Genomic DNA, 19,131 nt, shown 5'->3' with positions numbered 1-19,131 from the left:
GAAAATGAAACATAGCTAAGACAAATTTTATTGAACTGATTAGATATTTTTGGTTTTTGGCTCTAGTCATCCCGATCTAAATCTTGCCACTGGATTGAGATGACTGGAGTAGAAAGTGAGGATGGTGACTTTGCACAGTTCTCCCTCACTTAAATCCAATTCACTTGCATGTCATCTTGTGACTTCTTCCAAATGTCATGTCCTTCTTCAAGAAAAAGGACAAATAGGAGACAGTTCATTGTATTGGTCTGTCTCATGCAGTAAGACCTTGGTGCCAATATGGCAGACTTCATTTATCCTTAGATTAGACAATAAACCTTTATTAATTTTCACATTTGAGAAATCTTTAGTCTCATAGAAAGAATATAAGAATCTAGTTTTAATGATAAGCACAACTGATGTAATCTTTTTAAGGTTTACAAAGCATTTTATACCCACAATCTTCAGAACAATTCTGAAATTATACATTGTTTTAGTTTATAGATGACAAGACCAAGAAAAGTTAAGTGTCTGCTCAGCTAGTAAGAACCTACAGAGTTCTTAAAATCCCACAGAGGTAGGATTTTAACCCATTTCTCTGCCTTCAAGTTTGGTGAACAAATCCTTACATTTTGTTGCCTCATAAAGCAGTCAATATGCACCACATAAGTCATTTAGAAGCTTTTGAAATTTTTGTTTGTAAAATAAGACCAGCCCCTCAGTCTTCCCCTTTTTCCAATTTTTTTTAACTTCAGTGTTAGTGAGAAGGTTAATAAGATAAGGAGTCCTCAGACTTGCCATTCACAAGTCTCTTTCTGAAAACATTTACTATTTCCAACCATGAAAGCCACATTCTTCCTTCCACCGTATAAAGTAGATTTTGATGAACTAAAAGTGCCAAAACCACCCAGAAAGTGACCCATGTTTAAGAAGACTTCTTCCAGATAATGCTGTCCCCTTTCAAGTGAGGTCACTTGTCTGAGCATCAGTGTTATGGTAGAAGAATTAAATCAAGCCAAATTTTGTTTAACAAATCTAAAATAAAGTACACATTTCTTTTTTTTTTCTTTTAAAAATTATATTTTTAAAAATATTTACCTGTGATCTCATTGCTTTAGACAACTGTTTAGACTCATTGCTTTGAGTCAACTTCATCTACCAGGGATGACCAACTTCATCTACCAGGGATGACCAACTTCATCTACCAGGGATGACCAACTTCATCTACCAGGGATGACCAACTTCATCTACCAGGGATGACCAACTTCATCTACCTGCCCTTCAAATTACAGTTTTAAAACATAAATAATTTCTTGCACAAGGCAATGGAAAATTAAATTCTTGTCCAAGCTAACCTGGGCAAGATATAACCAGGTTATATCTTAGGCAAAAATGTAACCAAGGCAATTTTAACCCCAAGATCACTTCTCTCTCCACTACAATACACTAAAATTGGCTCTAAAAACTTATGGCCTGCCTACCTCAAAAATAAATAAATAAACGACTTGTTGGAATTTAAGATAGCCACTTAAGTCTTTTTACTTGATCTTTGTCAAAGTAGGATTGAGTAGGTTTTATTTATCATTGAAATTTGAAGGCCCCCTGTTCTGGGGTTTAATCAATTAAACCGAAGGAGAATGTGTAACACAGTGGGAACTATTATTTCCCAAAAGACCTTATGAAGAGAAAGTGTGTCCTGTGAGATAAGGCATTCTAGTGAAATATTCCCTGGATAAACACACACACACACACACACACACACACACAGTCTCTTCAAGGGTCAGCTCAGGCTACCTACTGACTATGGCCTACATCACAAAAGCTCTCCAGACAATATGACCCCCCCACACACAAAAATCAATAATATGGAATATAAAAAGCAAAGACAAAAACCCCAAATGTGCTCATTCTATTGTGATATTTCCCTAAAGCATTAAGGAAACTTTATAGTCAGTTAATTTCAGCAAGAAGGGCTATTTTATTAGCCAATTATACCTCCTCTGTTCACGTTGGTGAGCTTTTGTTCTTTCCTCTTCTTGCCACTGTCGTTTAAGTTCTAGTAATTCACCCTGAGAACAATAAAGTTTGAGAGGGGGGAGAGAACAAACAAATGATTTTTAATTAACATAGTTGTTCAGGAGACAACCAAATTAATTACATATTTAACCTTAACTGGTACAATATTTCATTTCAGAAACTTTTACTTAACTTCAGTTTTTGTGAGAAATTAATTTCTTACATAATAAAGCAGCCGCCAAAATAATTATGGTACAGTCAAAAATAGCACCACTCTGTGACTTCCAAAATGTGAGATATAAAGCTAATGAGTACTGTTCAATAAAGCACAATGCGTCTAGACACTCCAACACGAGGTGACATCAACAGAGAAAGAAACATCTGCAGTGTAAACTACATTCATTCTCTGAAATGAGAAACAAGTGTAAGAGACATATATCATCAGGCTTGCAAAGGCTAATTAACCTCTCCAGGTGTGACCCCTAAATAACTTCACTTTGCATTTTTCTTTCACCTTTTCCTGATGAACTCATACCAGTTTGCAAATGTTAGGCCAGATTTCATAGTGAACCAAGGTGAATAAAATATATTCGTCTTTGAAAATAAAGGCTCACCTATTTCAGGTATGATACCTCTTTCAGACAGACCTTTAGGCTCCCTGGAGAGGTAATTTGTTGCAAATATGGGAAAACTTGACTAGAACTAAATTACTTGCTCCAGGCAGGCTGGTTGACTTCTTGGAAGTGGTAATTTATCTTACATAGGTGTGCATTTAACTTCCAAGAGAAGTATTTCACTTACCTTATTCCACTCTAGAACTAGTTCTAAAATCTTATTAATTCTCACAGCAATTTTGTGAGAAGATATTGAGCATTATCCCCATTTCATAGGAGGGAAGAATCCAAAATGATTTGGACAAAGTTAAATGCTAAGTCAGTGGTGGAGTGAGGTAACTTCTTTTTTAGAAAGAATGTTAGAGTCAAATGATAAACCTGACCTTGTAATCCAAAGGCATATAGGACTTATTTGATGAAAGATATATATTTCTTCCAAAAATTCTAGGAGAGGAAGAGAAGGAGAAATCCACTGGTGAACTCTCAATGTCTGGAATAATGAGAACAGTTCTAGCATGGTGGGTGGGTGATCCCATGGCATTCTAAAGGACATGGTCAAGAATCACATGGAATAGGCAGATATAGATGAAGTCCAAATTATTTTGAGGGAACTTCCAAATTGACAAGATCCTTGATCCATTTGGCATATATGTGTGCATACATTCCAGTGGATTTAAAATCCATTGCTCAAAAAGCTCATCAAGTATGTAAATCAAAAAATTAAAATATTCTCTTCCCATTATTTATATTATTTGTATATTCTTATTATTGATATATTATTTATTCCTATTATTCCTACTATGTATGTTCCATCTCTACACCAACAAAAATGCATTTAATCATTTACTTAGAACTAGGAATGACAGAGTCCCAGGAGAAGAGAGGCAATATATCCATTTGGGAAAATGCATTCTAATATCATTGTATATTTATATTAAATAGTTTTCAAAGTACTTTTACAAACACAACATCCTTGATTTGAATGATAGCTCTACAAGATGAAGGGGCCCAATCCTGTCATCCCCATATAAAGGGAAATAAGGGGGGAGTTGAATCATTTCTCCAGGGTTAGTATGAGATGGACTAGACTTGAAGATTTTTAACTCTGATGTTATGGACCTCTATTTGGTAGTCCAATGAAGCCTATGGATTCCTTATCAAAATGTTGCTAAATACATAAAATAAAACACAAAAAATTACAAAGGAAACCAATAAATTTAAAAGAGTTGTCAAACTATTTTTTATTAAAGCTTTTTATTTTCAAAATATATGCATAGATAATTTTTCAACATTGACCCTTGCAAATGTCTATTTTTTTTTTTTAAATACATTCATGAGGATAAGTAGGTGACCAAGTGGATACAGCACTGGCTGTGAAGTCAGGAGGACCAGAGTTCAAATCTGGCCTTAGACAATTAATTCTCACTAGCTGTGTGACCTGGGCAAGTCACTTAACCTCAATTGCCTTTGAAAAATAAATAAATTCACGAACTCCAGACTACAAGCCCATAGACCATAAAGTGCCTGCGCTTTGTTCTAATTCTGAGATCCTGTAATATGGCAAAATTATCTAATGGAAAGCCTGAGAGGTCACTTTGTTCAAGAGTGCTAGATTTAAGGCTAGAAGATTTAGATTTAAGTCTTTCTCTGTCACTTTTGGTCTGTGTGACCTTCGGGAAAATATTCACCTCTGTAAAATGAGGAGATGGTCCCATGGGTCTATGTCAGATCTTTTCTATAATCCACTTGCCATTTGAATCATGAATTTCTTTTATAGGACTAAGATCCAGGTCTTCTGATTCTCAGTCACAATCTAGTAGTTTGTATCCTAAATGGTGCCATCTAAGCTTAAGGGTGATCTTTTGACATTTCATTTTACAGCAGAAAAACCTAGGTAAGGAGCAAAAATGCTGCAGTAGGACCATCAAGTACAGTTTCTCTTGTGTCAGCAAGTCTTGAGCACATCCAGGGAAAGCTGATGCATTCTCAAAACTAAATACTTTTTTAATTGAGCATGTTATACCATGCTAAAATAGGCAGTAAAATTTCCTCTCATTGTATTACTTTATTTGCACGCAGGCTCCTCTGACTTGATAGATTCCTGAAGACCATAAAAGTCACTTACGATCTCCTATCCTGATAACCAAAGGCACTCTATGTGGAGAACTGGGGGGCTATGTCTAGGGATGCCATCATATCATTGTTGTACATCCTTCTTGTTTTAGAGCAAAGTAAACCTCCTTTTGTTAACTGTTTGATAACTTGCAAGGGCTTGGTTTTGTCCCAATATTGAACTAAGAGACCATTAGCATTGGACCCTTCCCTAATAATAAGAGACTTCAAATCCAAACCCTTCCCCCTAAAACTATAAAACCGATGTTGATGATAATAGTATAACAAAAAACTAACGTGTCCCAGAGTTCTAGCTAGGAACTAAGACAGTAAATGTATCCTGTTTTCAGCAAATCATTGATTTGGAGCTAGAAGAGGTTTCAGAGGCTAAGTATATTCCATTCCAGCTCCATTTTACATATGAGGAAACTGTCTTTCCCAAGGTCACATAAAGAGTCAGTAGTAGAGGAAAGATTTGAACTGAGGTCCAAATTCAGCACTTCTATTTATTCCTGAAGCATAAAACTGCAAGGATAGCACTTTTTTTTTTTTTTTAAAAACATAAAGCATCATATGAGAACCAAGAGAGGAAGAGAGAGAAGAAGGGAGGAACCGTGCACATTCATCCTATTATGGAGACCAGAGAGCAGAGATAAAGTGCAGAGAGAGGATGGAGAAGAGGAACTAATGAGGCATCTCAATGCAGGACTCTATAGGGCAGAGGGGGCAGCAAGCAAGGCTTTGTGCATGGATGCTCTCCAGATGATTATTCGATAACCAGAAAAGTGTGTTTACTAGGAAGAGACTGGTTTCCCCGTGGTACCCAAGAGCATGCCCGCAACAAATTAATCTGTCCTGCTGCACTGATGGCTGTTTCAGCAGCATCGCCCGCCTCCTGAAGAGCTGCACCTACTAGACTCATGCTGCTAAGGCACACAGACATGCAATATTGATTTGGCCAGATGTCTAATGGGGCCCTTTGTTCAAAAGGCTTTAAGGTGATGAGGGAGGTAAATACCCTCTGAGCAGGGTGGGATGGTAGACATAGGCATCCAAGGCTCCTGCAGGACTGTGAGATGTTCTTCCTCAAGCACCAGCAAAATTTTCTGACTGTTAAAAGTTTAAATTATTGGGCAGCTAGGTGGTGCAGTGGATAGAGCACCAGTCCTGAAGCTAGAAGGACTTGAGTTCAAATCTAGTCTCAGACATTTAACATTTCCCAGCTGTGTGACCCTGGCCAAGTTACTTAACCCCAATTGCCTCAGGGGGAAAAAAGTTTATTTGTTTCTATGGACACATTTCTGAATCTAAGATAAACTTTATGTAACCCATAACACTCAGCACAAAGGAGGACTAGACACTGGGGGGAAATGTAATTTTCAGTACTCATTAAATTCCGTTCAAATATTCATTTATGTTCTACTATGTCCAAGAATGTTTTGTTAGGTAATGGGTGGGTGGTGGAAATACTAAGGTAAAAAAGACATACTCTTTATCCATACCAAGCTCACCTTCCACAAAGGAAAAGGCATAAATTATTTTTTAAAACTATAATGTACATTTTCACAAAGCTTTTTATCATAATAAGAGTGAAGTGGGCAATTTAAGTATAGCACATTGGGGATGCCCAATGGAAGGCATCCTCTCCAACTTTAGTGCGGATGAGATATCCTCTGACTGCTTCTGATCAGCCATGTAGCCATGTCCATCTTTAATCTGCAGCTTATCTAGGGCTTGAATATACTGATGGGACAGTTTCTGACCCCCAGGCTTCTTCTTTCTGATGGTCTAGAAGTTTAAGACCACTAGAATTGTTGGGGAAAATATCCTTCCTTCCTCTAGTTGCTCCAGCTTTGAGCTTTGAGCTCATAGTTTGCCTATGATGGACATACATCTGGGATAGAGTCATCTCATCTTTATATCTCCTTACCTTCGGGGTACAAATTTTTGTTAGATCTTGACAGGTCATTGATGTTACCTAAGCAGCTGGCTATTGGCTGTTGAAGCAGCAACAGCAAAATCAGGGGAATAAGCAAAGTGGTCAAAAAAAGAGAATTATTCACAGAAAGAAAAACCACCAGAAGGAAGAGTCCATTTGACACTTACAGGGACTTATTCAGTATAAGTATGTTGTAAAATAATCAATTGACAGTTCTATTGCAAATGTCCCAACATGCCTACATACAAGTTCCTCAACTGATTAGTCATGCCATGATTCTTTATCATTTAGTTTTTCCTTTTCTTTTTGGGAATAAAACTGTTTGTTGCCTACCTAATTCATGCTTGTATGCTAATGTTTTACTTCCTTCTTCTTTTCAAAAGAGAATCTCTTAGTCTATAGCCCAAAATAGAATTGTCCCTCGGGAAACTAAAAAACAGATAAAATTGCATCACTAAGTAAGTCTAGTTCCCCTATTGACAAGCAGGTAACTCTAAGCAATGAACTTAGGGCAAATAAAAAGGACAGACAAAAGCTAGAATTTGTAAAGGTTGTTAACCCCTGTGGTTTCAGCTTAGCCTCAGTCCTCAGCTAGCCAGGTATTATTGCCATTTTACAGATAAGGAAATTCAAGACAGGGACATTAAATAACTTGCCCATAGAGAGTCATAAAGTATCAAAACTCCTATTTGAACCCAGATCTCCAAAATTCAGTATTTTTGCATGACACATCACCCCATCTTTCAGAGATAGTAATCAGACTACCATGTAAATCTCAAAACAACCACGACAAAATGATTCATAAACTCTATGTAGGGATAATTTTAAATTGGTGAGATCAAGATGAAGTTTAACCAAAAGAAATGGCATTTGATTTGGGACTATAGTGATGGGTAAGACGGCAACATGAGAGCAATGGTATTCTAAGCACGATCAAAGACACAAGACATCCACAAATGATTTCTTTTAGACAAATAGTTCAGAATATTATATGTTCAAATGATTTAGCTTCTTCCAAGAAATTACCTAAATTGTACTATTTGTTCATTCCCATTGATCCTTCCATTGCTAAAAATATATTAGAAGCTCTTCTTAGGGAATTCCTTTCAGAGCTTCCAGTAAAATCTTTTTATTATTCTCAGTGATAAACATTTGAGGAGAGATTTGATTCTTGAAATAGTCAATAGTTATTCAGAACCAAGTTTGTTAAATAATTCAATTTAATTCAGCAACCATTTATTAAGTCCTTACTATATACTAGGCATATGTGTTGAGGATCAAAGGAAAAAACAAAACAAAAATAAAATAGTATTAGCCCCCAAGAACCTTATACTTTTTTTGAGACTGTTTCTCCCTATCTCTTCCAGACTAGAAGTGCAGCAGCCACTGATGTGCCCAAATCTGATTAACACTGAAAATTTAACCTGTGGCAATTTTCCCATCTGAGCCAATTCAATGCTCTTTAGATTGCCTGATGACCCTCCAATCTTGCAAGCTCACTATATCTGTTCCAAGCAGTACTGATACCTGCTTGGTTTCAACTCCACTGCAGCTCAGAACTCCTGGACCTATGTAATCCATCAGCCTCATCCTCCCTAGCAGCAGGGACTATGGCTGTGGGACTATGGCTGTGGCCACTATACTGGCAAATGAGTTTCTTTCTCTAGCCAGTAAACACAAAAAGAATTCTGAGAACTGGAGATCCACCAACAATTTCTTAGCACCAGGAAACACTGATTAGGAGCTGCCACTTGAGCTGAGCTTTGAATGAAAGGATGTGGGGATTCCAAGAGCTATAGGTGAAGAGGAAGAACACTGCATGATTAGGCTAGGTAATACTGTTTGGCATAAAAAAATGAGATGTGACTATCAACCTAAGGAACCTGATTTTCCTATAATAAAGGCAGATGAAATGGCTCTGAAGAAATTTCCAAAAGAGGAGTTTCTACAAGAGGCTTTAGGTAAATAGCACCACTCTATATAGTGCATCATTTATTTATTTTGTCTGCATAAAAATAATATTTTGGCACACCAGTGGGATACAGAGGTAAGAAAGCTACCATAATTAAAAAAAAAAACCACTTCATATCATCCCTTGAAGTTGTGATCCAAAACCTACAACTTTGACATTTTACTTTTCATAAGATCTCACTTTAACTGACTATCTCTCCAGCTCACAAGTGGCAGTTCTAGTATACACATGATGAATTTTCCCAGTTTGATGTTTTTGTATGATTTTGGAAATGGTCAAGAGTTTTCAGCAATGTTGGGACAAAGTTATAGGTTAGCATAGTAGTAATAGTGGCCATAGTCCTTGCAATGTGTATGGTCACATAACCCTAAAAATTACTATCTGTAATCTGCCTTGCTGTTGCTCTCCAAAGTGCATGGTTCGGTTCAGGGAAATGTCCTCTCTGCTCCCTGGGCTACAGTAGGACAAAGAAATTCCAATCTGACAGGATTGAAGAGTTCATTCCAGAGCTATCCTCTGAGCATGAGAGGGTCTTTACCTCTGCTTTTTGTTTGACAAGTCAGCTTACAGAGGGAAGACAAAGCAACTAGAAAGCTAATGTATCCGCCAGGCAGGAACATTTGAAGATACAAGGGCAAAGTTTTAAATACTCTTAATGGAAAAACACTGGCTTGCAGCATTTAAAAATTATGTTTCCATCCCCAGGATACACAATGATATGTAACTTAGCTTGATTGATTTAATGAAGACAGCCATTTTACAAAGAACAAGTTTGGAAAGAAGGAAATAATTGGGTTTTGTAAGGTATATTTACTTGCAAAGAGAAAAGGACACAGAATAGAGCTCCCCTCAAAGCCAAGAAAACTTAGATTCAAATTTTGTCTCTGATGCATACTGTCTGGGTGAGTAAAGAAAGTCACTAAATCTTTAGGCCAGTGTTTTCAAAGTCAAATAGAAATGGGAACTATTCATTGTATATGAGAATCCCTGCAAGCCACATAATATTGACTAAATTTTAAATAAAATTAAAATAATTAAATTTAAATAGATTTTAAAAGATTTTCTGTTTTGTTGTATTTTTTTATTTATTCTCTTCAATATTTCCCAATTGTATTTTAATCCAGGCTTGCTTGAGAGTTTTGTGGGCCTCGTGTCAATAATAGATCTCATGTTTGATACATCTACCTAGAATCTCAGCACAAGTTCCTAAAACTGTATAGTTATAGGAAAGATTGACTTGTATTGGGATAGTCCCCTCATCAAGAGTTCTCTACAGTAATGAAATCACAAGTCCAATTCTTAGGATGTCATTAAATTAGGACTTAAAAGATTTTAAAAAAATAATAAGCTACCTAAAGAAGATTTCTTCATGGGAGGGTACTTAGATATTGCTTCAGAGAAATTCCTCAGACATCTATGAATCCCCACTGTTAACTCCCATGCTCTGATGGCCAGAGTAGCCCTTGATTACCAAGGAAAAGAGAAAATGTTCCAACTCAAAAACCATTTTAAGAGATAATAAATAATTTATGAAAAGGGCATAAAAACACTCAGGGAATTTACTTTTATTGTCAGTTATTTGATAATTATTATTAATAACAACCAACATTTCTATAGCACTTGAGTTTTTTAAAAATATTTTTCATATATTATCTCAAATGTCCTCCATATAAGGATAAGTTAGTGCAAGGGTCATTTTTCCCCACTTTATAGATGAGGAAATTGAGACCCAGAAAAATTAAAAATCAAAATTTAGAAGACAAAGCACCAAAAACACTTTTAGCATTTGTATCCAGGTCTTTTGAGCTAATTCTTTAATATCTTTAGTAATTTTCTCTTTCCCATCCCATTATAAGAAGTAATAGACTTGAATAAACAATATTCATTTTTCATAAAAAATAAAAACGTATTCCTTTTATCCAGGCATCATCTCTATCAAGTTTATATTATCAGGTTTTCAGTATGAAAAGCAAACTTTCATTTTGTCTTCACAGAAACCATTTTTCTCTGTAAATATCTTTGTTTTGCATCCTGTCTGAACACCATTTAGACAGTGTTCCACTTTCCCGAGGCATTATCCATGTCAAATTAAAGAAGGATTATATAAAGTGTTCCAGTTTTTATAAGAATAAGCTATTGTTAAGTGTTTTGATGTGACTGGCAATAGCGTGATGGGCATAATAAGTCCTATGTGTCATGTCTAAAGAATGACCTTTCACGCACTCAGTTATTAAGACTTTTCTATGAAAAGGTATTGTGGAAGGGCTCTGGAAAAAGCAGATGAGAAATAAAGGGGGTCAATAAAGCACACTCCCTAACCCCATGACATTTACAGGCTAGCAGTCTAACAACTAATGAGTCAGAGAATCTGCTGAACATCATGCACAATACTATTCCTTTTCTGGATTCAATATTAAAAAAAAAAAAAAAAAAAAAAAACCTAAGTCAAATCATAGGAGTTAAACTAATGCTAAATTGCCTTCATTTTTTAAATTGGCTCAGTGGATACCGTGATGGGCCAGGAGTCAGGAAGATGAGTCTTCCTCAGTTCAAAAGCAGCCTTAGACACTTATTTGCTGTGACTGAGTAATTACTTAATCTTATTTGCCTCAGTTTCCTCATCTGTAAAACGAGCTGGAGAAGGAAATGTCAGACTACTCCAGGGTCTTTGCCATGGAAACCCCAAATGGGGTGATGAGGAGTCACATGACTGAAATAATTGAACATCAATACTAAAACTCTTTCTACTAGTTTCTTAAAAAGAAAAGGAACAATCCCGTACCCAATGCTATGAAAATTGGCTGCTATGCTACAAGAGCTTCAGGGAAATTGAAAGCAGTCAGAATATGTCTTCTCTTTAATGGTTAATGTAGCTAAAGGAAAAACAAGGTCATCAGAATAAACATATCACTAGATGATTATTTTAACCTAGCAACCTATGAAACAATGAAAAATACAAAGTGTATTATTTACTGATGATAACTAGGATAGATTTTAGCCAAAGGAATAAAAGCATAAAATAAAGGGTGGAAAATTTTGTATTGGGAAAATAATAAACCATTCCTTAAGCTATAAACTATAAACTTTAAACTCTAATTTAAAGGAGGTCAAAGTACATAAAAGGCATTCTAGTGGCTCAGTGCATTGAATGCCAGGTCAGAAGGATACAAGCTCACCAAAGATGAACTAGAGACCATTACCAATCACAAAATAGAAAATTTTGATTATATCAAATTAAAAAGCCTTTGTACAAACAGAACGAATGCAAACAAGATTAGTAGGGAAGTAACAAACTGGGAAAACATCTTTACAATTAAAGGTTCTGATAAAGGCCTCATTTCCAAAATATATAGAGAACTGACTCAAATTTATAAAAAATCAAGCCATTCTCCAATTGATAAATGGTCAAAGGATATGAACAGACAATTTTCAGATGAAGAAATTGAAACTATTACCACTCACATGAAAGAGTGTTCCAAATCACTATTGATCAGAGAAATGCAAATTAAGACAACTCTGCGATATCACTACACACCTGTCAGATTGGCTAAGATGACAGGAAAAAATAATGATGAATGTTGGAGGGGATGCGGGAAAACGGGGACACTGATGCATTGTTGGTGGAGTTGTGAACGAATCCAGCCATTCTGGAGAGCAATCTGGAATTATGCCCAAAAAGTTATCAAACTGTGCATACCCTTTGATCCAGCAGTGTTTCTATTGGGCTTATACCCCAAAGAGATACTAAAAAAGGGAAGGGGACCTGTATGTGCCAAAATGTTTGTAGCAGCCCTGTTTGTAGTGGCTAGAAACTGGAAAATGAATGGATGCCCATCAATTGGAGAATGGCTGGGTAAATTGTGGTATATGAATGTTATGGAATATTATTGCTCTGTAAGGAATGACCAGCAGATGAATACAGAGAGGCTTGGAGAGACCTACATGGACTGATGCTAAGTGAGATGAGCAGAACCAGGAGATCATTATACACTTCGACAACGATATTGTATGAGGATGTATTCTGATGGAAGTGGATTTCTCTGACAAAGAGACTTAACTGAGTTTCATTGGAGAAATGATGTACAGAAACAGCTACACCCAAAGAAGGAATACTGGGAAATGAATGTGAACTATTTACATTTTTGATTTTCTTCCCGAGTTATTTTTACCTTCTGAATCCAATTCTCCCTGTGCAACAAGAGAACTGTTCGGTTCTACAAATATGTATTGTATCTAGGATATACTGCAACATATATAACATATATAGGACTGCTTGCCATCCTGGGGGGGGGGAGGAGGGAGGGAGGGGAAAAAACGAAACATAAGTGATTGCAAGGGATAATGTCGTGTAAAAATTATCCTGGCATGGATTCTGTCAATACAAAGTTATTATTAAATAAAATAAAATTTAAAAAAAAAAAAAAGGATACAAGCTCAAATCCAGTCCCAAACACTAACTGTGTGTTCCTGAACAAGTCCCTTGAACATCCATTTGTTAGTTTTCTCATCTGTAAAATGGGGATAGGAACAGTACTTCCCAGGTGTCTTGAGTAAAATTTGACAAAAAGGTAAATCTCCAGAATAACATTTATTAACAGGGTCGCTGCCTGCCAATAAATTGGTTAATGGATTGTCTCCATTTATGTCAAAGACCCCCAGTAAGAAGGGAAATTCCCCTTATATAGATTTTGGGGAATATAGAACAAAGAAAAGGTTAGATAACATCATGGAATTAAGGACAATGTGACTCGTTACAAAGCTGAGGCAAAGAGAATAACATGATTGGTTGAAAGTTTGGTTATGGCAGCTGGCAAAGAACCCTCCCCTTCTTCTCCCATGAGACTAAGAAACACTTATTGTTTGAGTCTACTTTTGAGAAAGCATCCCTGACTTTTGGACAGCAAAGCAGACATCCTTGAAGGATAGCTTGGTGGAGCAAAGATATTAGGCTTGACTGTTCACACACATTCCCCAAGGTCAGTTAAATTTCTTGAGGCAAGAAAGAATTGGATTTTTAAAACTTAACCCATTGCAAGCCTGCTGACTCTCTGAACCCAGTTCAGGAGCTGTGACAAACAGTTATAGGACAAAAGCAGTAAATAGGATCAATAAATAAATGATACAGGATCAGTTTTAATCTTCTCACAGGATTGTTGTGAAGATCAAATGAGATAATTACAAAGTGTGTAGCACAGTGCCTAGTAAGGGCTATATAAATGTTATGTTTTTCTGTCATCACCATCACTATTATTATGAAAAACAAACCAGATAAGGTAGATGGGACCATCATGCATAAGATCTTGAATTCAAACTAAAGAACTTGAATTTTACTTGGATCATTGAAGGTACAGATAGAAAAGATAGAAAAGTTAAATAAAAATATAAGAAGGATGGGAAAGAAGGACATCTAGAGAGCAGTTCCTTTGAAAAGATACTTGAAGAGAGGATGACAACAGAAAAATCCGATATGCACTAAAATATTCAAGCATCATCTTTTGTGATAACAAAGAACAAAAAATAAAAATTAGGTGTCAGACAATAAGGGAATAGTTAAATAAATTGTTGCAAATGAATGAAGTCCCTGAATCATAAGAAAAAAATAAATAAGAATTCAGAGAAGCTGGGAAGGCTTAAACAAACAGATACAAAGTAAGTAGAACCAGGAAAAGTATAATAACCAGGAAAAGTATATATACACACAGTGACAACAATGTAATTGGTATGAACAAAGAAACAAAAAATACATTGAAATTGTTCAATTGTAATGACCACACAATTGGTCTAGAGAAGTGTTCAGAAAATATGTCCCCTTTTCTTTCATTGCAGAAGCAGGGAACAAGGGATGTGGATAATTGCTTGTACTGTCACTGTTAATTTGCTGTTAGGTTTTACCAAACTTCTCTTGTCCTTTCTATTTAATTCTTTGTTTAAAGAGGAATGACTTGAACTGATGCTAAGTGAAGTGAGTAGAATCAAAAGAATTTTGTACACAGCAACAAGATGATTGAGATGATCAATTCTGATGGATTTGGTTTTTTTCAATAATGAGGTAGGTGATCCAGGCCAATTCTAATAGACTTATGATGGAGAGAGTCATCTGCACTAAGAGAGAGAACTATGGGGGCTGCCTGTGGAACACAACATAGTATTTTCACCTTTTCCATTGTTGTTGGCTTGCATTTTGTTTTCTTTGTAATTTTTTCTTTTTGATCTGATTTTTCTTGTGCAGAAAGATGATAAATGTGGAAATATGTATAGAAGAATTGCACAAGTTTAAAATACATTGGATTACTTACTGTTCAGAGGAAATGATGAGGGGAAAAGAGATAGAAAAACTTGTAATGCAAGGTTTTGCAAGGGTAAATGTTGAAAATTATCTTTGCATATATTTTGAAAATAAAAAGCTATTATTTTAAAAAGGGTGACTCATTTCATGAGGAATCAAGGAAAATTCAAAAACAAATGTTATATAATACCAAAATGTATCAATAAAAAATGAGATTAAAAAAAGACTTGGGGGATTTCAGTTGATTGAAATCTCAGATGGTATGATATGACTACTAAAAAAAGATAATGACATCTTAATCTGCATCTTTGCACGGAGACAAAAGTTGAAGCCATGAGGATGAAGGAGACTCCTAAAGGAGTAAATATTTAAAGAATGAAATTGTCAAACATAAGAAAATTGCCTATTTTTGATGTCACAAAAAAGAATAGAAGGCAGCAAGGGAGACAGCAAGAAGATTAGAGAAAAATCATTAGAACTAGAACAATATAGATCCTAGAAACAGAGAGGAAGGGGAGTTTTAAAGGAGGGAATGCTTAGTATCAAATGCTTTAGGGAATCAAGGAACATGAGGACTAAAAAAAAAGTCCCTCACTTTTCAACTGGGAGGCAATGAGTGATTTTTGAAAGGACAATTTAGTCTTGTTAGAGATCAGAGACTGGAGTAGCTAGATGGTGCACAGGATAGAGTATCAGACCTTCAGTGAGGAAGAATCTTCTTCTTAAGATCTTCCTGCTTCTGAGGCTCCTTCTGTAGCCATGATGCCATGTTGCCTACGTCTAAAGAACTTAAAACAGTGTCCCAAAAACCTTATGCTTTTGTAATAGTCAGTAGATACAAAAAGTCTTTTCTTTTAAGAAGGAAGCACTAGCATCTGGGTAACATAGGGAGAACAGGAAAGGAATAATATTGAAGGTGTCATCTAAACTGAGTTTTAAAGAAAATCAGGAATTCTGAAAGATCAGTGTAAAGTGGGAGTTCATTGTAGGCAAAAAGAAGAATTGATACAAAAGCAGGAAGCCCAAAATGAAGCATCATATGTAAGGAACAGAAGGAAGGGTAGATTGAAAATACCATAGAATATATGAAGGGATGTACACTATAATAAGACAGGAAGGACAAACTAAAGCTAATTTATGAAAGATTCTAAATGCCAAACTGAGGAATTTGTATTTGATTGCAGAAATAATGGAGAGTCTCTGGAGCTTAATGAGTAGGGGATTGACCCATGAGACCTCTGCTTTAGGATAATTACTTTGGCAGCTTTCTGAAGGATTAATTAGAGAAGCAGAAAGACAAATTAGGAGCTTATTGCAATAATCCAGGTGAGAAGAGCCTATAAGGAAGGAGTAGAGAGAAAGTACTAGATACAAGCCCACATTGGTCTAACTGGATACAATACAAGGAGGAAAGACTAGTATCTCTTTTTGCCCAGTTATTGTTATATTAATATTATAGCCTAAGATCTGATTAGCTTTCTTCAGGAGTCATACAGACCTTGCAGTTCATTAACTCCCTCCAGGCCTTTTTCCATACAAACTGCTCTGCAGCCAACCTTTCCCATATATAAAATGAGTACTTGTAATGATAGGGATGTATTTTTGCATTGTCTTTTATGTTTGGTATGACCCTACTTGTTTTTTTAGGGTTAACATCAAGTGACAATTAATTTGACCCTTATTAAGGGAGGTTTTGACAGATTTAATTGCACCCTTTTCAAGTACAATTGTCTTTAATATTCCATGTGTTGAAAATGATGGGTACTAAATATTAAAAACAGAAGCAAAAAATACTAAGAAGAATAAGAATGAGAAGTAATCCCTTCATATTTTCCAGGTCAATTGAAGACTATTGAAGATGAATTGCCTGAAAAGCAGTGCTTCAGTAACTAAAGGCTCTACAAAATGAAATAAAATAAGCAGTTTATGTGCATGACTATGTAATAAATAATATGTTCAATCAATAACTGGAAAATATGTATGTATCAATATTTGTCTAGCCTCAGAAAGGGAAAAAAAACAAGATTTATTAAGAAATAAAAAGCTTAATTTTCACTGTTTTAAATAACTGCTCAACCTGAAAATTAAAACCCAGTATCTGATTTTCTAATCTGTTGAGCCTTCTCTTTGTGAAATGTTCTACTTTTAATGGCTTTCATTAAAGTTCAGCAATAACTAGATCTTCTAAATATATACACCAAACTGTATAAAACGCTGTGCTTAAAATCCACTGGAAAAAAGCTTAAATCAAAATCATATCACAGACTATTCAATATGGATTCTGTTTTTTCTCAGCGTCTAAGTTATTACTTACCTCACTGCCTCTTATTAAGTTAGGCCCATAGGGAAGTGTATTAATTCTTTCAGGATAGTTAATTGTTTTAATTGACAAAATGTATAAGTACACCATTAGATGCCACATATTTGATTTAAGTTCTATACAATAACTACTAGATTTTCACTAAAACAGAATGAAATTAAACATAAAGGTCAATGTGTTATATGAATGGAAGTATTAAAAAAGGAAAAGTAACTTCTGATTTTCCACATCCCAGAAGATAAACTAAAATTTCTTACTCTTACTAGAATGCAGAGTCCTTCATAAACTAATCTCACTCTTACTATTCATCAACTCCAGATATATCAGAAATCCTGATTAGATTGCACATTTCATAAATAACTAGTCCAAAGTCACACAAACAGTAGAATTTGAAATCAGGTATTTCAATTCAAGAACCAGTACTCTTTCTGCTGTACTACACTACTTCTTCACACATTTTTTTCCTATGAAGTTCTTTCTGAACAGTAGAGCCCAAAGTGATTTTTTGATCTTCTATGTTCCATTGCATCCAAATCTCAAATTTTAACTCTCTTGTTTGTCTTAGTTTTATATCATGTAATCAAGTACCATGTGTTCTTCTTCTCTCAATATAGTAGGTACTCAAATATTAATTCACTGTCATTGATTGGCATTAAAGAAGCTCATTATTAAATGGATTCATCTAAAGAATCAGTATAGATCCTGAAATCATCTAGTACTAAAGGTATCAATATTCAATGAAAATCAATTATGTGGGAGCTTCTGCCAAAATGGTAGAGATGAGATGAGAACTAAATATAGCCCTCTCCTCTCTTTTCTTGAAGTACCAAGAAATGCAGCAATAAGGAAGTTAGCAATCAAGAAAGCAAGAAAAGAAAAGGACCAAGAGAAAAAATACAGAAGTAAAATAATAATAATAATAATAATAATAGGATTCAATATACTAAACAAATACTATGGACTAAAAGAAATTTAAAGTTAAAACCAAATGGGTGGGCAAACACCACAACTATAAAAATTACAGATGAACAACTTCAAGAACCTCTAGGGTAGATCAAAAGATCACTAAAAAAAATAAAGAAATTTTGGAAATTTGAGCTTTCAGAGAAGTAAAAAGGATTTTAAAAGAGAAGGGCTAACTTTAAAAAAATAATTAAGAATGCTTCAAAACAGTAGAATTAGAATAGGAAGAAGTTTCAAAGGTCAAATAGTCTTACTTTCTCTGATTCAGGAAAGTGAAGCTCAGGAAGATTAAATTATATTTTCAATATCATACAGGTGCTAAGTTAAGTCTTAACAGGAGGATTTGAATTCAGGTTTCCTGACTACAGGTCATAGCAGAACTATTTGCTAGAAATAAAATATGTGACTATTAATTGAGGAATGACTGTGGTATATAAATGAAATGGAATGTTTCTGTTTTAAGTATAAGGAAGAGCAACTATGAAGAAATCAGAGAAATATGGTAAGACAAATGAACTAGAACAGAGAAAAGAAAGGAGAACCAAAAGTACAACATATACAATGACAATAATACAAAGGAAAACAACATTTAAATACTAGACATTTAAGGTCCAATACAGTGACCAATGGACAACTAGGTAGGTACAGTGGATACCACCTGGAATCAGAAAGACCTGAATTCATATAAAACCTCAGATACTTATTAGCTGCATGACCCTTGGGCAAGTCACTAAACCCTGTAAGCCTCAGTTCCTCATCTGTAAAATAAACTGGAGAGGGAAATAGCAAACCATTCCAATACCTTTGTCAAGAACACCCGAAACAGGTCACGAAGCATTATTTATGACTGAAACAACTGAACAACAATAAATAATGGTCAATGTTGGCTTCAAATATCCTAGTTAAAACACTTTCTTCCTTTTTGTTAAG

At 35.3% G+C, this 19,131-nt stretch overlaps 1 protein-coding gene across 2 annotated transcripts in view; it reads right to left on the bottom strand.

Annotated features, from left to right (window-relative positions):
- The window catches only part of EPSTI1 (epithelial stromal interaction 1), a 105,634-nt gene that overhangs the window by 12,016 nt on the left and 74,487 nt on the right, over window positions 1-19,131 (bottom strand). For both annotated transcript variants that reach the window (XM_051983861.1, XM_051983862.1), the window contains exon 10: window positions 1,975-2,048. In XM_051983861.1, the coding sequence (XP_051839821.1) occupies window positions 1,975-2,048 (74 nt within the window). The remainder of the gene's footprint in view (window positions 1-1,974; window positions 2,049-19,131) is intronic.

Source organism: Antechinus flavipes, chromosome 3 (genome assembly GCF_016432865.1).
Source record: "Antechinus flavipes isolate AdamAnt ecotype Samford, QLD, Australia chromosome 3, AdamAnt_v2, whole genome shotgun sequence".
Taxonomy (NCBI): Eukaryota; Metazoa; Chordata; class Mammalia; order Dasyuromorphia; family Dasyuridae; genus Antechinus; species Antechinus flavipes.
Note: the sequence above shows the minus strand (reverse complement) of the source record. Positions and strands in the feature narration are given on the sequence as shown.